We start from the raw sequence: 27,678 nt of genomic DNA on the forward strand, positions 1-27,678 counted from the left end.
TGTATTCAGTACTTATGTATATTTTTGAACGGATCGATGAGCAACCAGATCCCGTCCTGTTACGAGAAAATAATTTTGGAAGACGTTTATAGTATATGACAGTTAGAATAATTCACAGTTTTTGGAAACAAAGGTAAAGTTGACGAAATATAAAGTAAGCCGATCTTGTTCAAACTTGTTTGAGAGATCGGCTAACTTTATAATTTCGTCAACCTTACAGCCAGCGCAGATACAAAACTGCTGCTGCTAAAAAATGTAAAGTCTATATATATGGCATGGAATAGCTCGCAGGCCGCTGGCATTAAAATACGCTCTTATGTTAGCGCCTTCGGCGCCATTTACACAGGTCCGCGTAGGGCCGAAGGCCTGAAGCCTGCAGGATGTGTGGTTAAATACAGAACTGACAGCCTGGACGCTACGGGCCTTCGGCCCTACGCGAAGCTCGGCCTTCGGCCTTCGCATTTAGACACTTGTACTATTGTTCTGTGTTTAAGCACTTACATCCTGGACGCTTCGGGCCTTCGGCCTTCGCATTAGCTGTCCACACCACGTTTCACGTCAACCATAGCGGCTGTGTCCCTGATACAGCCTGTCTCCATTTTTTTTAATAATATTCAGAATTCCATATTTACATAAATGTTGTTGAAAGTTTTTTCAGCCACCACAAACAAATTTGTCTCAGAATTAATGATATATTAAATATGTAGTAAAAACTACAAGGGTTGCGAAACTATATGGGTTCCTATAGGGTAGTTGAATACGGTATCCTAAAAACAGGCAAACAACCTCTGTAAAACGTAACGATGCGAGCGGAACACTAAATGCCTCGGCTATCTCGGGCTTGGCCAAATTATCCTTATATATAAACGCGAGCGGCTTTGACGGTAGAAACAAATTAAATTATGCTCAATCGAAAGAGCTTGAAAAAATATCACTTTTGAATCGAGAACATATATCCGCAAAATTCGTATTGTCGCGTATTTTGCATTTAAAAGTGAAAAAATTTCGACAAACAATACTAAAGGCTCAATTTGTTGGTTGACATTTGACAGCTATGCGTTGCGTTTAGAAACTGCAAACATGCTTACAAGTTAGGTTGGTCGTTTTTTTTTTAATAAAAAGCAAGACGAATATTACTGTTTATTTGATGACTTTCCGGTATGTATAATGGTTATTATTTGCATTAAGTTTCGTTTCATATGGATATGTATACCGGTATAAATTAGTTTTTAAGCCAGAACGTGCGATAGTCTGTTACGGCTTTTAAGACGATAGCAACACTGCCTAGACGTCAACGACGGCTGTTATTCGAAAATACTTTATCCGGTACTCCCTCGGAGTAATTAACAATGGAGCCGCCATTAACAGGCGTTCCCCTCTGTCGAAAATAGGCGGCCAATGGTCAACAACTTGTCAACCATATGTATGGACTGACGTTTATCTGACATGACGTACCTTTGATGTGCCCCTCCCCCGCAAAAAACGGCAGACTATTTTGTACCGAAAATTTTAGACATGGCGTCTCCGTTGGTTATATCCTCTAAGGGTACTCCAGACGTGATAAAAACCTGTTAAATAGTGTATTGTGTGTGTTAACAATAAAAAATAGTCACCGAACATAGTGCAAAGTGCAAACGCCATCGTAACGTAACGAGATTTGAACTTCAAAGCGTTCCATGGGTGTATTGTGTTTAGTATAAACATCGGTCTCTCAGTTGTATTTTAATATTTCAGAATGATTCCAAATATTCTTACATGTCAAGGCACTACTAGCTACCTGGAAATGCAAGTGAAAGCAACCTTGAAGCAGCTGTGATAAACTAATAAGTGAGCGAGATGAAAATGACGTTGTTCAAAGAAACTTTGAGTTAAGTGCCAGCTGACTGTAACACACTCTAATTAAGTACATTGCCAGTGTGAAACAGTGCTAAAAGCTACAGTGTACTGTGGACATATTTAATAACTGTGCTTTAGACTATGAATCAAATTTGAGGTGTATCGGTGATTTGGAAAGTCAACTGCATAAAGCTAATAAGTTATCTCCGGAGTCAATGTAAGTTGAATATAAGATTAAATATAATAAGATATATAGATAGTATATATGTCGCAGTCAAAAGTGTGAACTGGTCAAAAGAACTTTTAACCGACAAAAACAGGCAAAACTGCTTTTGACTGAGCATGTTGGTCAAAAGTAGTTTTACCTGAAAATCATTGGTTAATAGTAATTATGTTGTGACTGTTACTATCAGTCAAAAGTACTCGCAGAGATAGGTAGGTTAGGGTTATTTTTTTGCTACGCCCAAAAAACGAAACTGTTCCCAGAGTTAGGTAGGTTAGGGTTATTTTTTTTTTGCTACGCCCTAAAAACGAAACTGCTGCCAGAAATAGGTATGATTTTCAGGTAAAACTACTTTTGACCAACATGCTCAGTCAAAGCAGTTTTGCCTGTTTTTGTCGGTTAAAAGTTCTTTGGCCAGTTCACACTTTTGACTGCAACAGGTTGGGCTGGACATATGGCAAGGGAAGGTAAAGATAAGTGGGATAGAGAGGAAGCGGAATGGTATCCTAGAGATGGAAAAAGGAGAGAAGGGAGACCAATAATGAGGTGGTCGGATGACATAAAGAAGCATGCGGGACCTAATTGGATAGGGACGGCAAGGGATAGAGAGCTGTGGAGAGAGCTGGGGGAGGCCTATGCCAAGAAGGCAGACTGAAATAATTATTAAAAAGCAATGACATAAAAATTATTTAATAAAGTTACTAAGGAAAAAATATTGAAACTAATTGATATAAATGAAATGTGAATTTATTTAAATGTAATATGTGCTGAAATTTAATTTTTTGGTCAATAAAGGCTATTCTATTCTATTCTATTCTAATTTGACAGGTGACAACAAAAAAAATATTAATTCCTGCTAAAATTTCAGCTAAGAGTAAATTTTTATTAATATGTTTTAATATGACATGTTGGTGGCAAACAAACTTACAAGGCTGTTAATGCCGATGGTAAGTGGGAGTTTAGACTAGACCTCTGCTTCTCCAAGGGACTCACATTGCTGACCGAGTAAATTTTTATTAATATGTTTTAACATGGCATGTTGGTGGCAAACAAGCATACAACTCATACAAGGCTGTTAATGCCGATGGTAAGTGGGAGTTTAGACTAGACCTCTGATTCTCCAAGGGACTCACATTGTTGACCGAGTAAATTTTTATTAATATGTTTTAATATGACATGTTGGTGGCAAACAAGAATACAAGGCTGTTAATGCCGATGGTAAGTGGGAGTTTAGATTAGACCTCTGCTTCTCCAAGGGACTCACATTGTTGACCGAGTAAATTTTTATTAATATGTTTTAATATGACATGTTGGTGGCAAACAAGAATACAAGGCTGTTAATGCCGATGGTAAGTGGGGGTTTAGACTAGACCTCTGCTTCTCCAAGGGACTCACATTGCTGACCGGTTACAAATCTATTACACTCATACTAGGGTTCCGTACCTGAAGGGTAACTAAAAAACAGGAACCTATTAGCGATTCCGACTCGCACTTGGCCGGTTTTTCTTAGTAGGTATATGACATTTATTTCAATTTTACTTCATTGTCCGTCTGTCTGTCTGTCTGTCACCAGGCTGTATCTCATGAACCGTGATAGGCCTAGGCAGTTGAAATTTTCACAGGTGATGTATTTCTGTTACCGCTATCACAACAAATACTAAAAAGTATGGAACCCTTCGTGCGCGAGCACTTGCCCGGTTTGACATTTCAGGCTCCGTCACACAGGCGCGTTTCGCGTGCGGCGCGTGAGCGGGGCGCGCCGCTTTTTCATATAAAACGCTCAGGCCCGGCTCTGAAATCGCGCCGGCGTGACGGAACCTTTATTTCAGTTTACTCCACTGTCCCTCTGTCACCAGGCTGTATCTCATGAACCGTGATAGCTAGACAGTTGAAATTTTCACACATGATGTATTTCTGTTGCCGCTATAACAACAAATATTAAAAAGTGTTCCGTTCTTGATGGGTGAGTCCGACTCGCACTTATTCAGTTTTTTTTTTGTAAACGAATTTAATATTAACGGATAGGCATTAATATTAAAGAATGAAATAGTAGTGATAATTTCCATACTTTCACTTTAGTGCCATGAAGGGTAGGTACAAAAGGGTTTCCTCTTTTGAGATTGGAAAGTGGGCTAGGTTATAAATGCGGCCTTCACAGAACCGATCTGCGACCAGAAAAGTGGGTCAGGTTAGAACTGTGATCCTTATAGAACCAAACTGCAACCAGAAGTAAGTTAGGTTAGAACTGCGATTCTTACAGAACCGAACTGCTACCAGAAAAGCGGATTAGGTTTTTTTAATTACATATTTGTTTTTAGATATATCGGAATAGTAAATTTTTCGAGTTATGATTGTATGTTACGGATTTAAAGTTTTCTGAGATGAGATAGGTTTGTAACCGCCTAGATGAAGGTATGAAGTCTAAAAGTAAATAATTACTTAATTCAAAATGAGTATTACCTATTACTATTATTTATTTTACCCGAGCGAAGCCGGGTTTTCATCTAGTTATTACTTATACTTGTTATACCTACCTATTATAAAAACGTGCATTGAGCCCAAAAATTGTTTACATGTTTGTGATGACGAAATGCTGTAGGTCCTATGTAGGTAATTAAACAAATCATACATTTACAGTGTAACCTACCTACGATATTTAATTATACCTACTTATTATAGTTAAAGGTAGTTGATCTACCATTTCTTTTATATGTAGCTGTGCATATTAATTTAACTTATTATGACCAATAAGTACTAGTTTAGTTGTTTAAAGGTTGGTAGGTATCTACCAGAAAACCGGTAAACGAAACGGATCTTGAGTTTCTATGCAAATTTAGGCACTTAGATATGTATAACTTAAAAGTTTGCACATAGCTTGGTGAAAAGTGTTAAATGAAATATACAACAAACCTACTACGTACATACATATTAGATTAGATAATGTGTTGATTGTGTTAAATTTGTATCGTGTAGGTACCTAATAAAGCTTTACATCGATCTATTCGATGTAATATTTAAATGATAATTCATAACAGTAGCCAGCGATTGTATATCTTGCTTGACCGATAACTTTTCCACACAGGAAAATACAATCAAATGGCGCGAAAAATGTACTATATTGAATGACACTCACCTATCATCGTACGTTGGGGAAGCTTCCCCGGAAGCACCTTGGGACAAGTCGCCGTCCATTTTTTAATGTTGGTCAATCAGTTCAAAAGGGTTGGATGTAACAATACGAGAAAGCAGAGCGCTCGCGGTAAAAACCGGTGCGCGTGAAGCGTGCACTACGCGGAACTACGGAGTGCGGTGAGGAGCGGAGCGAGCGAACTGCTGTGCGCTTTCCGCGGTACTCCGGCAAACTACAAAAATTGTACCCGAGCGAAGGAGCGCGGAGTGAACGAACTGCGGGGTGGCGGGGGCGGCGGGCGGGGGCAACGAGGCGCTGGCGCCAGGGTTGTCACATGCTGCCTTTCTGACTGAATGACGGAGTCACTATGGCTATGGAGTCACTTGGCTTGGCTATGACGAGCTTAAAGGGTTGGACCCATGGTATAATAATATACTCCGCCTGGTACTCTCTTCCGAGCGATTCGCAAATGACCTAACTGACACAGGCCTACCTACGTCATCATGCTGTTTACAGGTTCTCAAACTTTAAACTTTAAACCTTTTGATCTGTATAATTCAATAAGATTTTCTATTATACCAAAATTATATTGTAAAAGTAGGTACTTACAATTTAAAGTAAGTTCGGAAGGTTCGAGTAGGTAAGTATCGTCGGGTGACAAGCAAAAGTCACTAACTAACATCATTGAAATTATTGGACAATAAACCGTGTTACAAGTGTAATAAAGTGCATTGTTAATTTAATTTTTTGATAGTACTTAGCATGGTCTAATAAAACATGGTCTTCTATTCCCAGAGTGACACGGGCCTACGTCACAATAACATTGCCACTTTATTTCAACATCATGTTACATGGGTACATTATACCTATGGTTAATAAGTTAAAATATTTCTTTATAATTTTCATTTATATGTATTTGTGACGTTCCACGGCAAAAGGTACCTTATGACGGCTGGCGCTTACATCGCATAGCGCCGCATTAATATTGGAGCGGCGTTAATAATAGCGTAAGCGCCAACCGCCATAAGGTACCTTTACCCGTGGGACGTCACATTTTATCTTAAATTTTACAAAAACACGTCATTTTTAATTATTCGTTAGCAATATCTTCCGATTCACGAAAGAAATTTCAGACGTTCGGGTAATTCTGTTTACATTACTGGCAACACAGGATAGCGCTGTCACATTTGACAATTCGGATCTAGATAACTTCATGCCCTGACCGTCATCCTTGTCGAACGCGTGTTAATTGTTATTTCCTTCTCGCTCAGTGTCAGCAGTCGCAGTGTTTTCCAAACTTTTCACGTCGTAAGCTTGGTAATTAATGTGTAACTGTGAATTCGTTTTTCAAACGTTTGTCTTGTATAGATAAATAAAGTTTAATTTAATACATTAGATTTGTTTTATTTTACTATGTTTCTACATGAATATGACGTAGGCCCGTGTCAGTTAGGTCATACGCGAATCTCGGAATAGAGTACCAGGCGGAGTATATTATTATACCATGGTACTTGTGAGTTTTGCTTGTCACCCGACGGTATGATGTTTTATACGAGTCCCGAGTGAGTCAATATTAAAGATAAAAACCGGCCAAGTGCGAGTAGGACTCGCACACACACGAAGGGTTCCGTACCATTATCTATAAAAACGGTCACCCATCCAAGTATATACTGACCCCGCCCGACGTTGCTTAACTTCGGTCAAAAATCACGTTTGTTGTATGGGAGCCCCACTTAAATCTTTATTTTATTCTGTTTTTAGTATTTGTTGTTATAGCGGCAACAGAAATACATCATCTGTGAAAATTTCAGCTGTCTAGCTATCACAGATCACGAGATACAGCCTGGTGACAGACGGACGGACGGACGGACGGACAGCGGAGTCTTAGTAGTACGGAACCATAATAAAAAGCACTTGGGCTGTGCAAGTACATATACAATTATACAAACATACATATGTATTAATTAGCGCTATAGCTAGGGTTGCCAGATCTAAAGGCGCTATTATCGGGAACAAATATAATTTTTTCGGGATTTTGGGACTTGAGTCGGGAATAAAGACATTCGAATTAAAGTAATTGTATGAAAAACAACGATATTTTACATTTTCTTATATTTACATTTACATAGATGTTTTTTTTTATATAAAAATAGTATAAATTCTTTGAGATCTTGAACAAACAAACAAAAATTCGCTGCGGCGAGCGGCTCGACGCGGGTCGCTCGCTCGCTCGACGACAGTTCGGAACTTGAAATTATTGTTTTATAACGTGAAGCTGTTTTTCGGGACAATTTTCACTTTGTCGGGAATCGGGAACACATGCTAAAAATCGGGAGAATCCCGCCAAATCCCGACCATCTGGCAACCCTAGCTATAGCCAAAATTTCAATAAGAAATTCCGAAATTACAGACTTGCACCACTTGCACACTGGTTGTGATTACGGATTAAGTGGAAATTAAAGGAGGCCATATTCAAAATTTTGTGTGGGAGCTAAACCCTAAGAGGCTTTTACCTTTTTCTGGTGATACAATTGGCTTATTAATATTTGGTGAATTATTTTAAGTAGGCGATGAGGATAAACGCGCGGTGTTCTGCCTTTTCGCCGAAGATTTATTGTCCGATTCCACTTGCAAAGTTGCCAACCATTATTTAGCAGAAGTTTTAAGTACTTTGACAACCAGCATACGGCAAATTTTCATTATGATGACGTTTCATTTGGTAGAATTATTATTAAGTGGATTATTAGTACACATAAGACGGTCATATGGCCGTTAGGTACTCATGTACGGATGTGAGACTTGGACACTAACACTTAAAGAAGAAAATTATAGCTCCTGGTGGCAGAAAGGAGAATACTTAGAAAGATGCTTGTCCCTGTGAGAAGAGAAAATGGCAGTTTACGACTCCGCAAAAACGTCTAGATTGAAGATCTTGTGCCTGCACACAATATTATAGGCGAGACAAAGGCTCACCGTCTCCGCTGGCTCAGCCACGTTTTGAGAATGGAGGAGGAACGCGGAGCTAAAACGGCATACCTGGGATCCTGGGATGCCTCGGTAGGGCGGAGGCCGATCAGACGTCCCAGGTATCGCTGGAGCGATGCGGTTGAATTGAGGCGGACTTGCGCGATCTCCATGCCGATAACTGGCGGGAGGATGGCACAGGATCGAGACAACTGGCGTGTAGTCGTGTCGGAGGCCAAGCTGGCCAAGACTCATTTTGGGTGGCTTCGCCATTACGTAAGTAAGATCAGTAGAAAAAAAGTGGTTTATGTAGTTTAACAGTATATGTACTAAGTAAGTAAAGACGTAAAGCACTAAGAATTTCGTACATTGATAAATTGATCATCATTCCATTGCCACGTGATCATGCCAGTTATCTACCTAACTCAATCGCACGAGCGTAATAATTACATACTAGCAAGAGTTTAATATTTTTAGGGGCCGAATTACGTCTTCTAATAAGTATACTGTAATAATGTTCCTAAGTGCAAAGAGAATAGATAGTATAGAGGGGTCCTGTCATAGTAATTTTGTAGTCACAGTAAATTTACTGCCATCTATCGACACACGATTAATACTCAAAATGAAAACGGATAAAATTATCAAAAAAATGTATATTGTATATGGCAAAATGATTTTATTATTTTTATATAATTTTGACCCATGTTCATTCACTGATATCTATGTGTTAAAATTGTTAAATATGAAACGGTGTCGTCACGCCATCTAGCCGAGCATAGGCTAACAGGTGTGTGCGCCATCTATCCGAGAATGACTTTTTCTTGATTTCCGAGGCACGTTTTTTCCTTAGACTTTACTCATCTTAAACGAAGTTGAAGTTACATATGTCTTTGCTAAGTGCAAACGACTAACTGGCGACCCTAGCTGAGTTTACGTATCGGTGCGAGGGGCCCGGGGTGGCAGGGCTTGACATGACGGCGTTACTACGGCAACGGCGCCGCTGACGGAGCCGCCCACGCGCCGGCTTCGAGCAACCGTGAGCCACGTGGCTAGGGCTAGGGCAAGAAACTTACATACTCGTGCTCATGGACAACTACACACCAACAACAATAAAATTGATGTGCGGAAAAATGACCCTAAATGACAACCCGTATATATTCTTCACTTTTGGGGTAGTTAGCTTGATACCTTCAAGGGCAATTTCAAGAGTTTTGCTCTGCATGAAGAGGCAAATCATATTTCAAGGATGAATAACCTCGCAATACCTTGCTTTTCATTCAGTAGCTAGAAATAGTAGAAATTGTACGTACAAAATACTTACAAAGAAATTAAATCGAGTAGAAGTTTTGCATATTAGGTAGGTACAAAATATCCACTCGCTCTATTTTCTAGTTTGTATAACAATTTGTTATCACCAAAAACTACCAGACATAGATATACGTATATGTTACGTTAATATTCATGCCGAGTATCATGTAATTTTAGTAAGTCATTTTAAAATGAGAGCGTAATTTCTATTGTATGTGAGCGGCTTTTTGGCGGCGAGTTTCTGTGACTCAACAGGCAGAATGATGAGGCGTCGGCGTCGTACGCATAAAACAAAGTTGCACGTAGGAAAAATTACAATACGCTTGCCGCGGCGGATAACGTACGCGTTTGCCGCAAAAAACATTAGGCTCGATTCGGAAAATGAATTAGATTTCTACTAGACTTCAACAAGTTACGATACGGATAATTTAAAGATATTTGTAAGATAGATATGTCAAATTTGACGTTTCCGCGATTCTGGAGGTCCTCTTGAACGATTTCGACAAGTTATGACTTAGATATCCAAGTCACATCTAGTCGATATCTAATGTAGATCTAGTTGATCTCTAAATCGTCTCAAGATCTTGTCATTATCTCGAAATCCGAATAGGCCTGAATGTGTTCGGTTCGGTACTCGGACGCAGCAAATATGCAGCAAATGCATTCCGTTGATCGCATGCGTCTCGCTGCGATTTCCGCACAAAGCAAGCGCGCGCTTAAGAGCCCATCAACGTGCACACTAGCGCCACTGCTAAATAATGCGTCCAAAATTAAAACAGTCGTTTTTAGGGTTCCGTACCCAAAGGGTAAAACGGGACCCTATTACTAAGACTCCGCTGTCCGTCCGTCCGTCCGTCTGTCCGTCCGTCCGTCCGTCTGTCACCAGGCTGTATCTCACGAACCGTGATAGCTAGACAGTTGAAATTTTCACAGATGATGTATTTCTGTTGCCGCTATAACAACAAATACTAAAAACAGAATAAAATAAAGATTTAAGTGGGGCTCCCATACAACAAACGTGATTTTTGACCGAAGTTAAGCAACGTCGGGCGGGGTCAGTACTTGGATGGGTGACCGTTTTTTTTTGCCGTTTTTTGCATTATGGTTTTGCACCCTTCGTGCGCGAGTCCGACTCGCACTTGCCCGGTTTTTATTGTTTTGAGTTCATAGATCGACGAATCCAGCAACATAAAAACTAGTTTGATGTATTCAAAAGGTACTTAAATACTAAATACAGTACGTAGTGGCCTCCTTTTTCAAATACGATTATTTAGCAGTGGCGCTAGTGTGCACGTTGATGGGCTCTTAATATTATTATTAACTGTAAACTCCCTAGGGAGCTATAGCTTTTTTCACAATCCATAACTCCCGCGGAAACAATATGGGCCTTTGTCCTTCAGTACACCTGCATGAAATAAGGTCTTTTTCGAACAAGTATGATGAAAAGATACAAGTAGGTATAGGTAAGGTATGCAGAAAGTTTTTTGTGCCGCAGGGAAATGTCCGTTTATTAATATTTACATTGTGTACAGATTTACTTTGTACATAAGTAAAATGTTGAGTAGTTATTTGATGAACATATTATTATGAGGTTAGGGACGACGGGCAAGCACATTCAATATCTTGTCGACGTCGAGTATGGGAGCGAGTCGAGGACTCAGTCGAACTAGTGTACCTAATATGCGTTTTCGGCTCCGACACTACGTTTCTCGACGACACGTTACTCTGGTGTAACAGAGTATTCGACGAAGGTAAGCGGCAACCAATGAGAACACCCGATCAGGGCGGGCCGGCCGGGCCGGCTGAATGGGGCGCCGCGCCTGCGCCCGGTCTATCGATCGCGCGGCCACGTGGGCGCGCCCGTGCCCCGAGCGCCGGGCGCCGGGCGCGCCGGCCGCCGCATGCACACGTGGCCCAGGCTCGCCGGCAACATATCCCGACTCACCCCAAGCGTTCCTAACCTCTAACAGCTTCGCCCGGCCCAACTCCACGCCTATGCTTTTAAACTATAAATAAATAATTAAATATTATAAATAAATATTATAGGGACATTCTTACACAAATTGACTAAGTCCCACGGTAAGCTCAAGAAAGCTTGTGTTGTGGGTACTCAGTCAACGATATATATAATATATAAATACTTAAATACATAGAAACAACCATGACTCAGGAACAAATATCTGTATCATCATACAAATAAATGCCCTTACCAGGATTCGAACCCGGGACCATCGGCTTCATAGGCAGGGTCACTACCCACTAGGCCAGACCGGTCGTCTATAATATAACGTTACTTAAATGTACCTAAATATTGTGTTTGCTTATTAGTACATTCTGCAGAGGGAGGTAAGTAAAATTATGCAAACGAGGTCTATAGATTCACGACAGCCGCAGGCTGGAGTGAATTACAGAATCGAGTTGGCAATATTTTTACCCCCGTTTACAATGTTTTTCATCGCACTTGCAATGTACCTAGTGGTTTTTTTAGTTATCGCCCACAAGAATTTGGTTTTCGACCAAGTATGAGCTAGTTCTGGACTACTGTGTGTGTGTGTGTGTGTGTGTGTTATGTTGCCTGTATTTAAATTTCTAAATAAATAAACAAAATAAAAACCGGACAAGTGCGAGTCGTACTCGCCCACCGAGGGTTCCGTACTTTTTAGTATTTGTTGTTATAGCGGCAACAGAAATACATCATCTGTGAAAATTTCAACTGCCTAGCTATCACGGATCATGAGATACAGCCTGGACAGACGGACGGACGGACGGACAGCGGAGTCTTAGTAATAGGGTCCCGTTTTTACTATTTGGGTACGGAACCCTAAAAAGGGCTGTCTGCGTGCATTATTTGTTTTTATTTGAATAAAACTTTATTAACTATTCTTTAAAAACTTTATTAAAAATTCGGTTTAGGTGAGTATGGAAATACCGTAACAAAAAAGAGAGGCCAGTTATAGAATTTGACCAGAGAAGACAATGACAGGCACGGAACAATTCGAGTAAAGAACCGAAAGATTACGAAATAAGAAGTAGGTAAACGAAGTACGAATGAGACGAGCGATGATGATGTAACCTGATACCTTCTGTCTTTGAGAAATGAACTTAGTAATTCAAGCTCAAGCTCAAGCTAAGGAATACACCATTGAAATAAACCGAGTACAAAAACACGGTGTATGTCTACGGGCCCTTTAGTTGCATTTTTATGATCCGAAATATATTACTTTCACTGGTAACTTAAAGTTTTAAATCAGATCAATAAAAACACCCACGCTCTCTATCGATGACGTGTAAAATAAAGTACAAATCCCCTCGGAATCGAAACGCAAACTAAAAATTGAAAGCATATGGGTAGCAGTACAAAAACCACAGTGCATCTTGAAAGGCAATGTTTTGTGCAGAAGGGCGATCACGAGTTCAGATAAGGACGTCAATTCGCTGCAACCCCTGCGTGTGCGTACGCCGCGCCGCGCGACTCAAAGCGCACCGGCGCCGCATCCACGCCTTCCATCTACCGGTAGATTAAAAAATCCCCTAGCGCTGACGCGCAGAATGCTGAGGGTTCTTACTTACCTACTTATATTATAATCTCTATCAACTGCCTAAGCGCAAGCTAATGGATATTTAGACTAGTAGTTCGCCCCGAACTGAGAACTCGCGGTTTGCCAAAAAATATATAGAGCGATTGACTTTGTTGCACCTACTTACTCGTATAGTTCGACATAAAATAGTAGAAAATAATTTTCAAGAATAAACAGACTTCTATAGGGGCCGGTGAAAGATTACTGTACATAGATGGTGCACTATGTAGAAAAGGAGGTAAAACCACCCACTTTTCTACCTATAGTAGGTAGCATTTCGTTTCTGTAAGGGTCGCAGTTTTAGCCTCACGAACCCACTTCTCTGATAGCAGTTCGGTTCTGTGAGGATTTCAGTTCGAACCTGACCAAAACCACTTTTCTAGTAGCATTTCGTTTCTGTAAGGCTCGCAGTTCTAACCTAACCTAACCTACTTTTTTTCGGTTCTGTGAGGATCGCAGTTCAAACCTAACCTAACCCACTTAACGGCGCGTGCGGTGCGGTGTACGGGGGTTTGAGCGGGAGGGGCTAGTAAGTTTGGCATCATTATACTTTATACCTACATTTTATGGTAGGTAATCAATCATAGTGGTTTATTTAGCTTAGGTATCAGTGGTTTTCCGGGTCAAGGTCCGAGTCCGGGTTCGGGTGCAGTTCCAGGTCCAGGACCAGGTCCAGGTCGAGGTCCAGGTCTAGGTCTTGGTCCAGGTCCAAGTCCGGGTCCAGGTCCGGGTTCAGGTCCAGATAAGAGCCCGGATCCGGGTCAGGTCTGGCTCCAGGGACAGCTCCGTCAAAATCGAAATTCGAAATCGCCAAACGTGTAGTCATTGAAGAGTTCTGTTCTGATCATCATCAGCAGTTCCACTTCATCAAATGCGACAGTTTTTAATGAAAATGCTTGAGTTTCTGATGAAAATACAAAAATCTCTATACGCATGCCTTTAAGATTTGAGGAGATCCCTCGATTCCTCGTGGATCCCATCATCAGAACTCGAGCTTGACAAAAATGTGGCTAAAAAACTTAACTTGCTTAACAAACATAACGAAGAAGACAAATCGCCAAACGTGAACTATGCTTCGTTGAAGAGTTCCGTTCTGATCATCATCAGCAGTTCCACTTCAACAAATGTCACTTTTTTGAATGTATATGCTTGATTTGTTGATAAAACACATAAATCACTGCCTTTAAGATTTGAGGAGTTCCCTCGATTCCTCATGGATTCCATCATCAGAACTGGGTTTTGACAAAAACGGGACCAATCTGTATGCATATACATACAATCAAAAAAATAATTTTCAAAATCGGTCCAGTAATGACGGAGATATGGAGTAGCAAAAAGAAAAAAAAATCATCTCCTCCTTTTGAGATTTGGAAGTCGGTTAATAAATGAGGGCGCCACTTTCTACGTAGCTGCCACATTTTTCACGTAAAATTCTTACACTTGGCAACAATTTATAGTCTGTCAAGCCATTTCCGTCAGTAGACAAAAGCGGCTAAAAAATGTAGGCGCGCAGGGTTATCGTCCCATAGAAAATTTGAATATCGCGCCTTTTTCTACTGATAAACTTGTTTGACCGACTATAGTATGGAAATTTTAGAGTTCCATTTTATTTCATTTCTACTATTTTATGTCCCACTATAGGCGGCAACGGATCAAAAATCGCGTGGATATATTACAAGGTCTGTGGAGCCCTTAACTGATACTGTATCTGTGGTAAGCCGAAATATTTCCTGTCAAATGTTAAATACCTATATTATGTTTATTTTTATCTAGCTAATTATTTAAAAATGGTAAATTTTAAAACGATATTATGAAAGTGCAAGCCGAGCACTTTCATTTGATACCAAACTCGACCATACTTTCTTGCAAAAAGATGACCAGAATAGCAAGACCCCTCACAAATAACTTTTTAGCCTTCTAAGCTCTTTTAGCTCAATATCCCCTTGATCGAGCCTGCTCATAATTTAATGACTAAAATATAATGCCCTCAACTACACGTTTACCCAATTTCATTTAAATTAGAACAAATTTACTTAAGTTCTTGAGTATCAAACTATCCTCTGATAGTTCAGCTTAAAAACATCGAAATGCCAGGACGTGCCCTAGCCAGCCGCGTGTCCCAAGTCGAATGTAAGAACTTCGTTCGCTTCGCTCGCTCGTTCGAATAGGTAAGTACTCTTTATTGGCACACCTCAGTAAAGATACAAAAGAAAAGAAACAATTAATTAAATGTAGGCAGACAACTGGCTTGGAAATAGACAGATCTACGACATATTAATTGGAACACTTTCCGACAAACTAGGATATTTATCCAAGGTTAAGCCAATTCTTACCAGTAAACAGTAGTGCAACCACCTGTTTAAGTGACCTGTAGAATGTAGGTAACCGTACCGTACTTAGGTAGGTAACACCGGCAGATTAATAATAGGTATTATTTGGTTATATTCACGTCTTACTAATAACACCGAGGACTTACCTCCAACCGCCTGGTTGACATTCATTGATGTTATCTTTTAATTGAGTAGCGCTTGAGCTCTGCAGGTTCAGGACGTTCACGCTGAAACAACAATAAAAATTGCCGTGAGCCGTGACACGCAATTTACATTACTTATTATATGCCTATGCCTACTAACTAGTAGGCAACTGCCTACCCTGAATTAGGTAAGTATGTGAAAACCTTAGATAAAAAGATTGTACAGGACTACAGGTACGGTCAGCCAAGAAAGTGGTCTACCACTTTTCGACTCTATAAATCAGATGATAGAGTCGAAAAGTGGTAGACCACTTTCTTGGCTGACTGTACCTACATACAGGCACAAAAACGCATTTAATAAATTACATCCTATCAAAAGCGAATGAGTCTGCAAAGCCAAATGTATGTGATTTCTGTCTAAATACTTTACGCCAAAGCTAGGGACAGGGACAATGTCCCACGACACGTGTCGCCAGCAACGTCGGATGAAGTGCCGCCACGTTGCCGGACTTCGCTCGACATGTCGGGCGACATCATATACTCGTATGTGGCGCGCAATGTTGCCCGACATGACACGACAAGTGTCGTAGGTAGGGTGGTTCACGTTTGTATGGGAAAAATTCAAACTCTAGCTACTCGTAGAAGAAGCGGCACCCCCTCATTTTGTTACACGTGTTATGTTGACAAAATACGCCAAGTTTTGTAATCTTATCGCAACTACAAGGGGGTGCTCAAACACTTTGAAATTTTTCAAAGTTGTATGAAATCCAAAAAAATCAAGTTATTATTTATTTGATTTTTATGTAAGTAGTATTTTTCACATTATTTGAAAGTGTGATTTAAAAGTTATTATGTAAAAAACCATTTTTATTTCTATGTTTAATGACTTTTTTAGGTGACATTCAAAAAATCTTACTTTTGAAAAATTATAAAAAATAGAAATAAAAATGTTTTTCTACTTCAAAACTTATAAATCACATGTACAAATAGTGTGAAACCAGATACTTAAATAAAATTCTGAATAATAAATACTTTTTTTTTGGGTTTCACACAACATACAAAATTTCAAAGTGGTTGAGGGCCCCCTTGTAGTTGAGATAAGATTACGAAACTTGGTGTAATTTTACAGCATAATAACATTAATAACAATAAGTGTAAGAAAATAAGGGGGTGCCCCGTAGGAAAAAAAATATGTTTTTTGAACCACCCTAGTTGTGGGACAATTATGGTCCCTAGTCTATCCCTGGCTTTAGGTGTTGTATGTATGTATGTATTAGACTAAGATAAATCTGCTACGATTTTGGTACGTAGTTAGTCCAAGTGTTATTTATACCTACGTCACAATTTCATTGAAGTTTGACGTTTAAATTAACACTTCGCTGGCCCAATATTACAGGGTTCTATGTTCTATGTTTCACTTTTATCGAACTGAAATTAGAACATTGTCATACTGACTATAAGTCAAATTTCAACTACTTATCTTGAAAATGTAACATAGAACCCTGTAATATTGGGCCAGCGACTTGCACTGCGCGTGTGCTATCAAAATGGTTGCGGACTTATCTTGGTTTTACTCTATCTATACGATTTGGAAAAAAGCCGCTAATAATCAGAAATGAAATTACAAAAATTAAGTAGAAAAAAAATACACGGAAAGTGGGGATAAATATTTTTTGGTTCAACCCTATGGTGTGGGGTGTCGTGGATAGGCTAGGAGGTAAAATAGTACCGAAAGTTGAAAAAAATGTGTCACCCCTCTAACTTTTAACCGATAATTTAAAAAAAAACATGAAAAATATAGCTTAGGTAATATACTTTCAATGAAAACTTATAATCGTATTAGCCGTTTTTGAGTTTCGCGAAAAGTCATCTCTTCTTAGAACATAAGAATTCCTTTTGTACCTTTTTGGTACGGAACCCTAAAAAGGTTGTAAGTAGGTAAGTGCTGCGTTTTGCTTGTTATGCCCATAGTATATCTACATCTACTAAAAGCCCCAGTTACTGTGACGGACAGAAAACTACGGAATCCTACACTAAGCATAGCCTGCCTGACATGTTCTCTGGTTTTTATTTAAAATAAATATTTACCAAAATTTATTGTATTATACGTAAAAACTCAGTGAACGGAAATAAAACAAAAACTACAAGCAAATCTTTTCCCGGTAAGTATATCTTGTTTAATAACCTGAAGAATATTTTTCTCGTTCAGGGAAGGAGAAAGCCAGTTAATACGCGGTGTCCTACGTAGGCGAATATTAAGACCTGTGTTAAGACACGAACGCGTAGCGGCGCGGTGCGCGCGGAAGAAACAAACCGTGAGGCCTCATTCCCACGAGCGCTTTTACAACGTGCGTTAAAAAAGCGCTTCAATCTGTCCGCACTCTAAATTCAATTTAACGACCAAGGCAATTAAATTAAAGTAGAAAATCCAACAACGCTTGATAAAAAGCGCCACCGCCGTCGTGTGAATAAATACACATGTATCCATTTGTGTCATTCAAACGGTTTTTTAACGCGGGTTGTAAAAGCGCCCGTGGGAATGAGTCTTAGGCGTTGAGTTGAGACCTATGGAAGTGTCCTACGTCCTACGCTACGTCAGTTCAACAGCGCAGTTAAAAAGGAGCGTCTGTGGCATTCGACTGTGCAGTTTCCTACGACTGCACAGTTGACCTGCGCAAATATGAAAATAGATATTTTTTACCTGTGGGCTCTTGAACTGTATAGGTAAAACTGTGCGTGTGTGGCGTTAGCCTGCGCAGAGGGGCTACCGCGAAATCCGAAATTCGCAAATTGCGGGGATCTAACTCTTTTACTCCAATGAAGGCGTAATTAGAGTGACAGAGAAAAATGCCCGCAATTGACGATTTTCGGTATTGGCGGTAGCCCTACTGGCCTCAGTTGATCGCGGAGATTGTAGATTGCGGTTAGTTTGCAATTGCATAAAAATGTCTCATACAATCGTATGAACTTCGTCCAGCCGGCGTATTATGGATGGCTTTATCCATCTTTATCCACGTGATAAAATAACTGTCACTTTTTAACACCGTGGGCTAGAAAGTGACGGACACCGTTTTATCACGCTGTCACGTAGACAAGAACGACCATCATATACGTGCAGTAGCAAGGAATCGCAATGTTACTGTTAATTTCTCATGAGGAGTTGTAATAGCAGTTCTGATAATTAAAAGTGTCCTGCTTTTTAATATAGGGTGTCACCATTTTTAAAAGCTTGCACTGCAGTGCGTTTTTTATCCATTCTTAGATAGTTTCGATCATGTTTCAATAATCTTCAGGATATATTTTGAAGTCTTTCAATAAATTGACATGGCTTAACTGATTTATTTTTAGCCAGCCATTCCTTACACCACACTTTACTGTTCCTTTATTTCTTACTTGGTTTGTCTTTCTTGCGCTTCATAATTAAAAACAAGAAGGTTCTAATAGTGCAGCGTCACCATCAAGCACAGCCGACGACGCGCGACGGTGCCATGGCTACACAACTGAGAGTTTGTGCAGGTTTACCGCTGCCGTGTGTGTGCTCGAGCCAGCTACGGTTTACCTAAAAGTTTTAAACTGTGCAGCAGGGATGTTACGGATGCAGATGTTTTGACATCCGCGGATGCGGATGCGGATATTTAAAGCCTCACATCCGCCTCATTACCTAGCACTTACGGCGCCGTTACCGTCTTGATCGACATCCGCATCCGCATGGGCTCCGCATCGATTTTATGCGGATGCGGATGCAGATGCGGATGTTGAAAATAATGCGGATGTTCCGCGGATGCGGATGCGAATATTCGCAACATCCCTGCTGTGCACCCTAGTGTGTATGGCCAGCTGTAGAGGTCACGCACACTACAACAAACATTAGGGGGCATAATGGCACACTGCGTCCGATTGTCTCGCTTAAACTTCGGAACGTGCGAATCGGACGCAGTGTGCCATGCCCCTTACTCGAGCGTAGACAGAGTCGACTGTCCAGTGGCCCCCCTTCTTAGATTGTGGATTGTGTTTTCTAATAAACCAATCCATTTCTGTATAATCCAGTATATTCATGTTGTAGTCCTACTAATTCCCTAACATAATTTGGTCTTTGTCACAGTTTTATTTTGCTTTAAATATTTTTTGCTTTATCACCTAAACCTTAAACGACAAATTTTTCATTTAGGCGATCGATAAAGGCAATAGTTATTTAGAAGGGAGTAGGGAGAGAGAGAGAGAGAACTCGTGTCGATTTAGACTCCCTTCGGTCGTGTTTTAATTTATCGCCACTCGTTTCGAATTTCCTCTTTTCCGCACTTGTATCGTAAATAACTATTTTGTCGATTCAGATTTAGTTTTTTTTTTTCAAATGGGGGTGTAATTTATTACATTTTAAGCTATTCTCGCGAAGTCTACCTACAGCTCATAGAGTAACAGTGGTGGGCAAAGTACGGCCCGCGGGCCATCTGCGGCCCGCGAATGGATTTCATTCGGCCCGCCGCCGGTCCTATGAAATAATTAGTATGTGGCATTGGCCCGCCGCCGGTCCTATGAAATAATTAGTATGTGGCATTGGCCCACGATTATCAATATATCACAAATCAAAATAAATTTTGGCTACAATTCTGGCCCTCCACTTAAATTTTCTAAACTTTCTGGCCCCCCATGAAGAAAGTTTGCCCACCACTGCACTAGTTAATTTATTGAAACTTTATTGCCGGATATAAAATTGTAGTAAAGCGGTATCCAGGCGCGACTGATTAAATCGGTCGATTTGATCACAAATGAAATTGGCGTCAATCTCCAATTTTAGATTTATGGTGATATTAGAGCCCTCTAAATTGAAATAATGCCCCAGAACGAAAATACTGGCCTCACAAATTGGTATTCTTGCGTCCGCACCTCATTTTATCGCTAATATCGGTCATTATCGGCGGTTGAATTCGGCGAGCCAAATTGGCGTTTGCGGCCGCACGTCCTGATTCGATCGGGAAATTTAATCAGATTAGAGAAAAATTTACTAGTCTGGATTCGCCTTAATGGTGGACTCAATGCCTTAAGGCGTTCCCTACCAATTAACCATTGGGTCAAAAAGAAACTTGAAGTTAGTGCAGGATTGTCTTTTAGTAGATTTGGTAGGCTTAGTAGGTAACTTAATTTAGTAATAGACTGACGTTTTTAACAAGATAGGAACGTGAAACCCGAAGACTATAATTAATCAAACATCTCACGACTTCACGTTGTTTCTTTTAACGAAAACGTGCCCATACTTTTATGGGCAAGTTAGGAAAAGTCCAGAAGCTTCTCGACTACGAAACCATTGTTTCTGAAATCACAATGGATTGTTAACCATTATTATCAGTAAACACACGCGGGTTTCTCGGAAAATTCAAAGTACAAGTATTACAACAGTAGAATCCGCACCTGCGAATTTTCTCGGCTTTGCCGAATGGACGTAAAAGAAACAAAAACCGGGAAGTGCGTGTCGGACCACGCATAATAGAGGGTTTCGTACAGTCACCTGCAATAATATGTTACTCTTCGAAGGCCGCAAAAATATGTGACACGCTCTTATGGCTCTACAAATAAGATCGTGTCAGATATTTTTGCGGCCTTCGAAGAGTAACATATTATTGCTGGTGACTGTACCTCCATACATTCAACCCAAGTAACAATTTGTGGTTCTATAGTAGTCGATAGAACGTTTCGCAATACCACCTATTGGCCCTATAAAAGACCTAAGAAGATTGTATAAAGCCGAAATGGCGCATCTTATGTGCCATTCAGTGACATAATAGACCTGTAGCAGTGTCAGTCGTGGCGTTTAAGGTCTATAAAAGTGATGTAATGATGACTCTTGTGCTAATTTGTTGTCTGTAACGCCATTATAGTGTTAATTTATACTATAGTAGCATTTCAGATTCCATCATAGTGCTTTTTTATACTATAGTAGTATTTGAAATTCTATTACAGTGCTTTTTTATACTATTGTAGAATTCATAGTTCCTTTACTACGCAATTTGCTATCAAGTTTTCCATCAAGTATAAAGTGGTTTTGTTGTGTTTACTTCACAAAAACGGTACTAAATAAAATGGTGATACGTAAACACTTTATATTAATATGCGTCATTTAGATATCGAATAATTCCTTAGTGCAAAAAGTATATGCGACGGAAGTTTCACCGTTAGAATAGTATAAGGTTAATGGGGAATTTAAAATGCGCCCTCGATTTATTTATGTTTTTAATAAAATAATATGATATTCACCATAGTTCCTACTTTACAGCCAAGAAGTAAATCCGACGCTTTTATAGGCTAACTATAGAACTTACAACGAAATTCACCGCCATCATGAATAAAATTAGGGTTCCAAAAGAATTTTGCTGTGATCCAGTTACACCTACAAACTCTTTAGAAAGACAGGACTTTTATTTAATTTAGATGTAGCCATTATCACTGTTGCTTTCTTTTTCAGTGTGATTGGTAAAAAATATGCTAATAATGGATGTCGATAAATATCTAAACCGCCACGATTTTATGCTTGTATTAAGTCATTGCTTGATAAATCTGAGCTACAATCACTAATATCACTAGGATCTTTTTTACCAATTCATTAATATAAAAAAATATTTTGAACGGAACCACATTATTTGGCTTAGGCCTGAACTTATATAAGCAAGATATAAGTAGCCATTACAGGTCAAATTTATCATTTAATAGGAGTCGTTTTCTACCTTTATGTATCTAACTCGGTTTATAAAAGACATAATAACTCGGCTATAACGCTGTTGTCTTTTAAAAGAAAAACAAAAACCACTAAACAACGGTATTGTATATTGATATAAAAGAGTCATTGTGATGTTTACAGCGATGAGATATAATAGGGATTTAAAAACTACTAAAGCGCTTTTTAACGCTATAAATATGTCCCAAAAAACTCTAAAATAGAGCCTAACAGTTCTATAATAGTGTTCATATGACTACTAAAGTATTATGTACTATAGCAGTGATCTCTAAAGCCACTATATCCTAAAATCGTTGTATAGTTGGGTTTTTGTCACTGTTAAATCACTAAACTATAGCGGCTTGCAGGGAACCTTAATAGCGCAAATTAGTTGCATAAAAGTGATTCCAAATACTATTATACAGTAATATTGCTCTATAGTGGTTATATTTGAACCTACTATATAGTACACGCCTATAACGTCTCTATGAATGAAGTAAACCTTTACATCAATTGCTTATACAATAGTTGCATAAAAGTGATTAGAAATACTATTATACAGTAATACTGCTCTATAGTGGTTATATTTGAACCTGTTATAGTACACGCCTATAACGGTTCTATAAAATGATGAAGTAAACCTTTACATCAATTGCTTATAAAACATATTACCTGTATAAGCCTATAGCGCAAAAAGGTGTTCCCAAACGCTTTTATACGACAGGTGGTCACCTCCGAACCTTAATACGACGTCTATACAAGCTTTTAGCGATAAAAACTAAAATTATAGGACTAAAATGTTACTTGGGAAGCAAAAGGGCTTATCTTCGCAGCACGCACGACTTTATTTTAAAGAAGAGAATTGTCTCATAAAAAGTCATAAATGGTTCATTTTCGTGAAAGACGATTATTTATTAATCTTTAATTTCTTAATTTTTGTCATTGCAATTTTTTCTACTGGTTCAAAAGCACACACATTATTTTATTTATTGTGGACTTTACTCATCCTTATAGGTACTCATTCAGTAATTTAGCATATTTTGCCCTGCAATGATTTTATGTAATGTCAGCTATTAAGTATGTGTTGTGCCTGAAACCCTCGCAACGCTCATGATTCCATTGTTCGAACCACTCGCTACGCTCGTGGTGCAATTTTGGAATTCTCTTGCTCGGGTGTCAATATTAGCACGAGCGGTTAAACTACACCTTTGCCCCCTTGTAAAACAAATAACTATATCACTCGGTAACAAAGCTTGTTTAACCCACGTGGCGTGCTTTGAAACCTCGCAAGGCTCAAAATTCGTCTTTTATAATCAATTTTGGATACTTTGTCTTGCTGGGGCATCAATATTAGCACGAGGAGATAAACAACATCTTTACCCCATTGTAACAAATATTTTTTTTAGCGGGTCACAAATTACACATTTGTTTTAAATTACAATACAATATAGTTTTCGAGTAAAATTGCTGTCACATACACGGACGGACGTGACGAAACTATGTATAAGGGTTCTGTATTTGCCGTTTTTCACGGTACCCTAAAATCGACCTAAGTTTCTTTTTGCCACGAACACGAACTACTTAGAGAGAAATAGGTAGGTAATTTAATTTCTAACCGCCTTATTCATAAAACTTTACGGGCCTGGATTTAGTTAAATTATGTATTATTATATTATTATGGCGTATTATGGATAGCTTTTTCCAACTTGTGGGATATTACTGCAATGTTCTGCCGCCAGAGTGCAGCACTAATACCGACTCAGTAAATTCATAGACTAACTTATACATACTGTGCCTTAAACTGTTTTTTGACAAGTTTTCACAGACAATAAAATATGACATTGATGCATCATGGCGGTTTGTTAACAAGGGCCTACCGGTAAACTCGAAAATCGAAATTTAGTTTTCATCTCTCCTGTTCGGAAAGTTCACCTTTCATAGGCTGATAACCGGGTGGAAAATTGCATTTCCCACCCTAGGGTGGAAAGTAATGTGTTTAACTCGGGTAAAAGTAACCATCTCACCCTCGAACTATTGGCGTTCTCTCTTCAAAATATCTCGGGTGGAATGGTTCACTTTCCACCCTTGGTTAACAATCTACTATTTCTGCCTCTTATCGCTCGATTATGCAAGTGATTAAGACAGATTAGATAACGAAATTTCGATTTTCTTGTTTCGCGGTAGGCCATGTGTCAATGTGGTTTGTTTACTGTATATGCCACTAAGGTGCCACCTACGCAGAGCTTTTTGCCTAATATTCCCTATTGAGGTTACTAGCGCGTTTATGAATAAGGGGGTAAGTACTTACCTCTTTTTGTTGGCTACTGAAGGTTCGACGATCAACGGCAGTCCGCAATAAGAATATCCTGAAAAAATAATGTTTTTTAAGTTTAATACGTTTCTAATAGTTCACTAAAATGAGTCAAATTAAATAGTTTCTTTAAGTAACTTTGTTATTAAAAATTTGTCATTGGCTCCTCTTGTCCTAAAGATAACAATGTAAGTACCTACCTATTTCAGGTAGATAAAGGTATTGGAATAATTTGGGAAGCAAACTCTTTAAAAAAATTACTTTTGAAAAGGGTCGATTGACCAGTCTTTAAAAGGTCTTATAATAAAACCAAAGAGAATTTAGGCTAGAGGAATATTGTCAAAGTAAATTATTAGTTGAGTGTGCTCAAAGCATAAAAAGGTCAACCACGGCGTTGCATGAACAAGAGATTTCCTTTGGCAGGATTGGGCCTTAGGACCCAAGGATAGATTTAAGAAGTGGAGCCACCCAGATTTTTGAAGCAGGTGGGGGGTGGGGGGGTTTTTAAGCGTCGGCGACGTATGAGGGTAATAATTCTTTACGTTTAGGTTCTAAGTCAAGTTTAGTATCATTTTCAACTAAATCAAAGATGTAGACATAGATTTCATCCAAATCGGTTCAGCGTTTATTGATTTCCCATACAATCCTTCACCTTACCTTTCATTTTTAAGGGATTTTTTTCGAATAAAAACTATCCTATGTTCTTCCCCGGGACTCAAACTATCTCTATACCTAATTTTATCTAAATCGGTTCAGCGGTTATTGAATCCCCATACAAATTTGCACCTCCCTTTTTACACCCTTTAGGGATTATTTTTTAGATTAAAAGTATTCTATGTTCTTCCCTGGGACTCAAACCATCTCAATACCAAATTTCAACTAAATTGGTTCAGCAGTTTAAGCGTAACGAGGAATAAATAAAAATGTATTTTTTTCATATTTTATGTGTTTTTACTCCGGAATGATGCCGGAATGATATCATAAATGAATTTGGCATCCCCGATTTATACGAAAACGATACCAAACTTGGCCTAGTAATTAAAATGACATAGATATCAAGATAAAGTTGAGAGCCCCCGCCCCCCTAAAAATTTACATCAAAAATCTCGGTGGCTCCACTTCTTAAATCCATCCTTGGGTCCTAAGGACCAATCCTGCCAAAGGAAATCTTTTGTTCATGCAACGCCGTCGTTTAGGGCTTCGACCCTCCACTATATGTAGTCAGTACGGTCTACATTTACTGCCATATTTCGACACAAATGATTAACACTTTTAGAACGCGATTTGACTTAGATCCATATTTTTTTCACTGATACTTATGTGTAAAATATAGATGGTCAAGCAAATCTTGTCAGTAGAAAAAGGCGCGAAATTCAAATTTTCTATGGGACGATATCCTTTCGCGCCTACATTTTTCAAATTTGCCGCCTTTTTCTACTGACAAGATCTGCTTGACCCAGTATAAATAAATAAATGTCAAAAAGTATCGCCATCTACTCGACGTTAGGCCAAAGCAAAGGTATGGTGTCATCTTTTCGAGCGATGCCGCCATACCTTTGGCCTACTCTCTACTAAATGGCGATACTTTTTGACATTTAACAAATTTAACACATACCTATCAGTGAAAATTCAAATTCTCTTTGATATTATTCTTTACTTAATGGAACTGTTTGTGTAACTATTACTATTGTTAGATTCCAAATTTTATATTAAAGGAAAAAGAAGGAATTTTATATTGTTAGATTTCTATGAATTCATATTTACGCACTACCAAGTCTACCAACCAAAGAACCCCGCATAAATAGTAGATTGTTAACTAAGGGATGAAAGGCACTGCTGAAATGATGCCTTTCACCCGAGTTAAACAATCTACTTTTCGTTTCGAACACGAGGAAAGTAAAATGCATGTTTTTTTTAAAAACGACTGTATACATTTTTATAGTAATTATTGAGGGTAAATACTTTAATTTATATTCAATTAACAATTTAGGCAAAAGTGTCGTTATTTATGGAATGGGATAATAAATCTATTTAAACCCAAATTTCAATTGCTTATCATAAAAAAAAAATACTTTGAACCTATTAATGCTCTAGTGCAGAAACGTATTACTTTCTGCACACCTTTTAGACCAACAATAACCCTCTTTCAGACCATGAGAAAAGAAAAATAATATTGTAAACTGAAATTTCATAGGCGCTCGGGATTTCAAATCCATCCCTAATTTACGCAATGAACTATTATTACTACGTGTACATATAGAAACTGCACAGAGAGTCAGTAATTTGCGCCATAACTGCCATGAGTTGTTGTTGATTTGACAACAAACCATAGAAGCGGAGCGTGAATCTCGCAACATAAACTCTTAAGCGACATGAATTTTCCGGCGCTTACGACGTTTTGGTCGCGTGGTACCTATACCACGCGACCTGTTGCGATTGCGACAATTTCATTGTTTGGTATGGCTTCTCTATAGTGATAATAACTTAATGGTTTTACGGTAATATAGAAAGTTCACTAAGTCTAACAATATGCTCTAGCAAAGTAGTTCTTATAGGTACCTATAACAGATAATTTACCATGAAGTTTATCGATGGCGCGGTCCGCGGCAGACTGGTCAGGAAAATCAACGAATGCGTAGCCACCTCTCTTGACAGAGATTTCAGCAACAGTCAAATTGTGTTCGGCAAAGAGCTGCCTGACAGCCGCATCGTCTGCCTCCACAGGTAAGTTACCTATGTACAATTTGTTCATCGCCGAAACGTTCTTCAGCTGGTCACTCATTAGAAAAGTTAATTAGAACCTTGGAAACTAAACACAGTTTTCCGTCAGAGCGATTGACGAATCCAGCGACACCGTCGGATTTCTTTTGTCTCTCTGTCCAGCTGTCTTTGTCGTGTGCCTAAATTTCGAACGTTGTTTTGAAGTATGTCTAGTTGGCCATGATGACCTTTTTCTCGAAATCAAGGAGGTGTTATAGGTATATGTTAAGACGAAGACCTGTTTCGGGAATGAACTGAGGTGTCCAATCCAATAATGTAAACAATAGTCGAGCTTAATAATTTCATTGGTCGAGCCACGCCACAGGTACGAATTTCGTCAGTATTTTTTCTCGGACGATATCTCATGCATCGGAGAAATGGAGGTACCT

General features: G+C 39.1%; 1 protein-coding gene across 1 annotated transcript in view; it reads right to left on the reverse strand.

Moving 5' to 3' along the window:
- The window catches only part of LOC134804530 (insulin-like growth factor 2 mRNA-binding protein 1), a 99,605-nt gene extending 72,209 nt beyond the window's left edge, over positions 1-27,396 (reverse strand). Inside the window, exons 1-3 of the mRNA XM_063777620.1 lie at positions 27,107-27,396; positions 24,527-24,584; positions 15,516-15,596 (exon numbers count right to left, since the gene is read on the reverse strand). Coding sequence (XP_063633690.1) covers positions 15,516-15,596; positions 24,527-24,584; positions 27,107-27,311 — 344 coding nt within the window. The 5' untranslated portion in view covers positions 27,312-27,396. The remainder of the gene's footprint in view (positions 1-15,515; positions 15,597-24,526; positions 24,585-27,106) is intronic.
- Positions 27,397-27,678: the final 282 nt, after the last annotated feature.

The sequence above is a fragment of the Cydia splendana genome, chromosome Z (genome assembly GCF_910591565.1).
Source record: "Cydia splendana chromosome Z, ilCydSple1.2, whole genome shotgun sequence".
In the NCBI taxonomy this organism is placed as follows: domain Eukaryota; kingdom Metazoa; phylum Arthropoda; class Insecta; order Lepidoptera; family Tortricidae; genus Cydia; species Cydia splendana.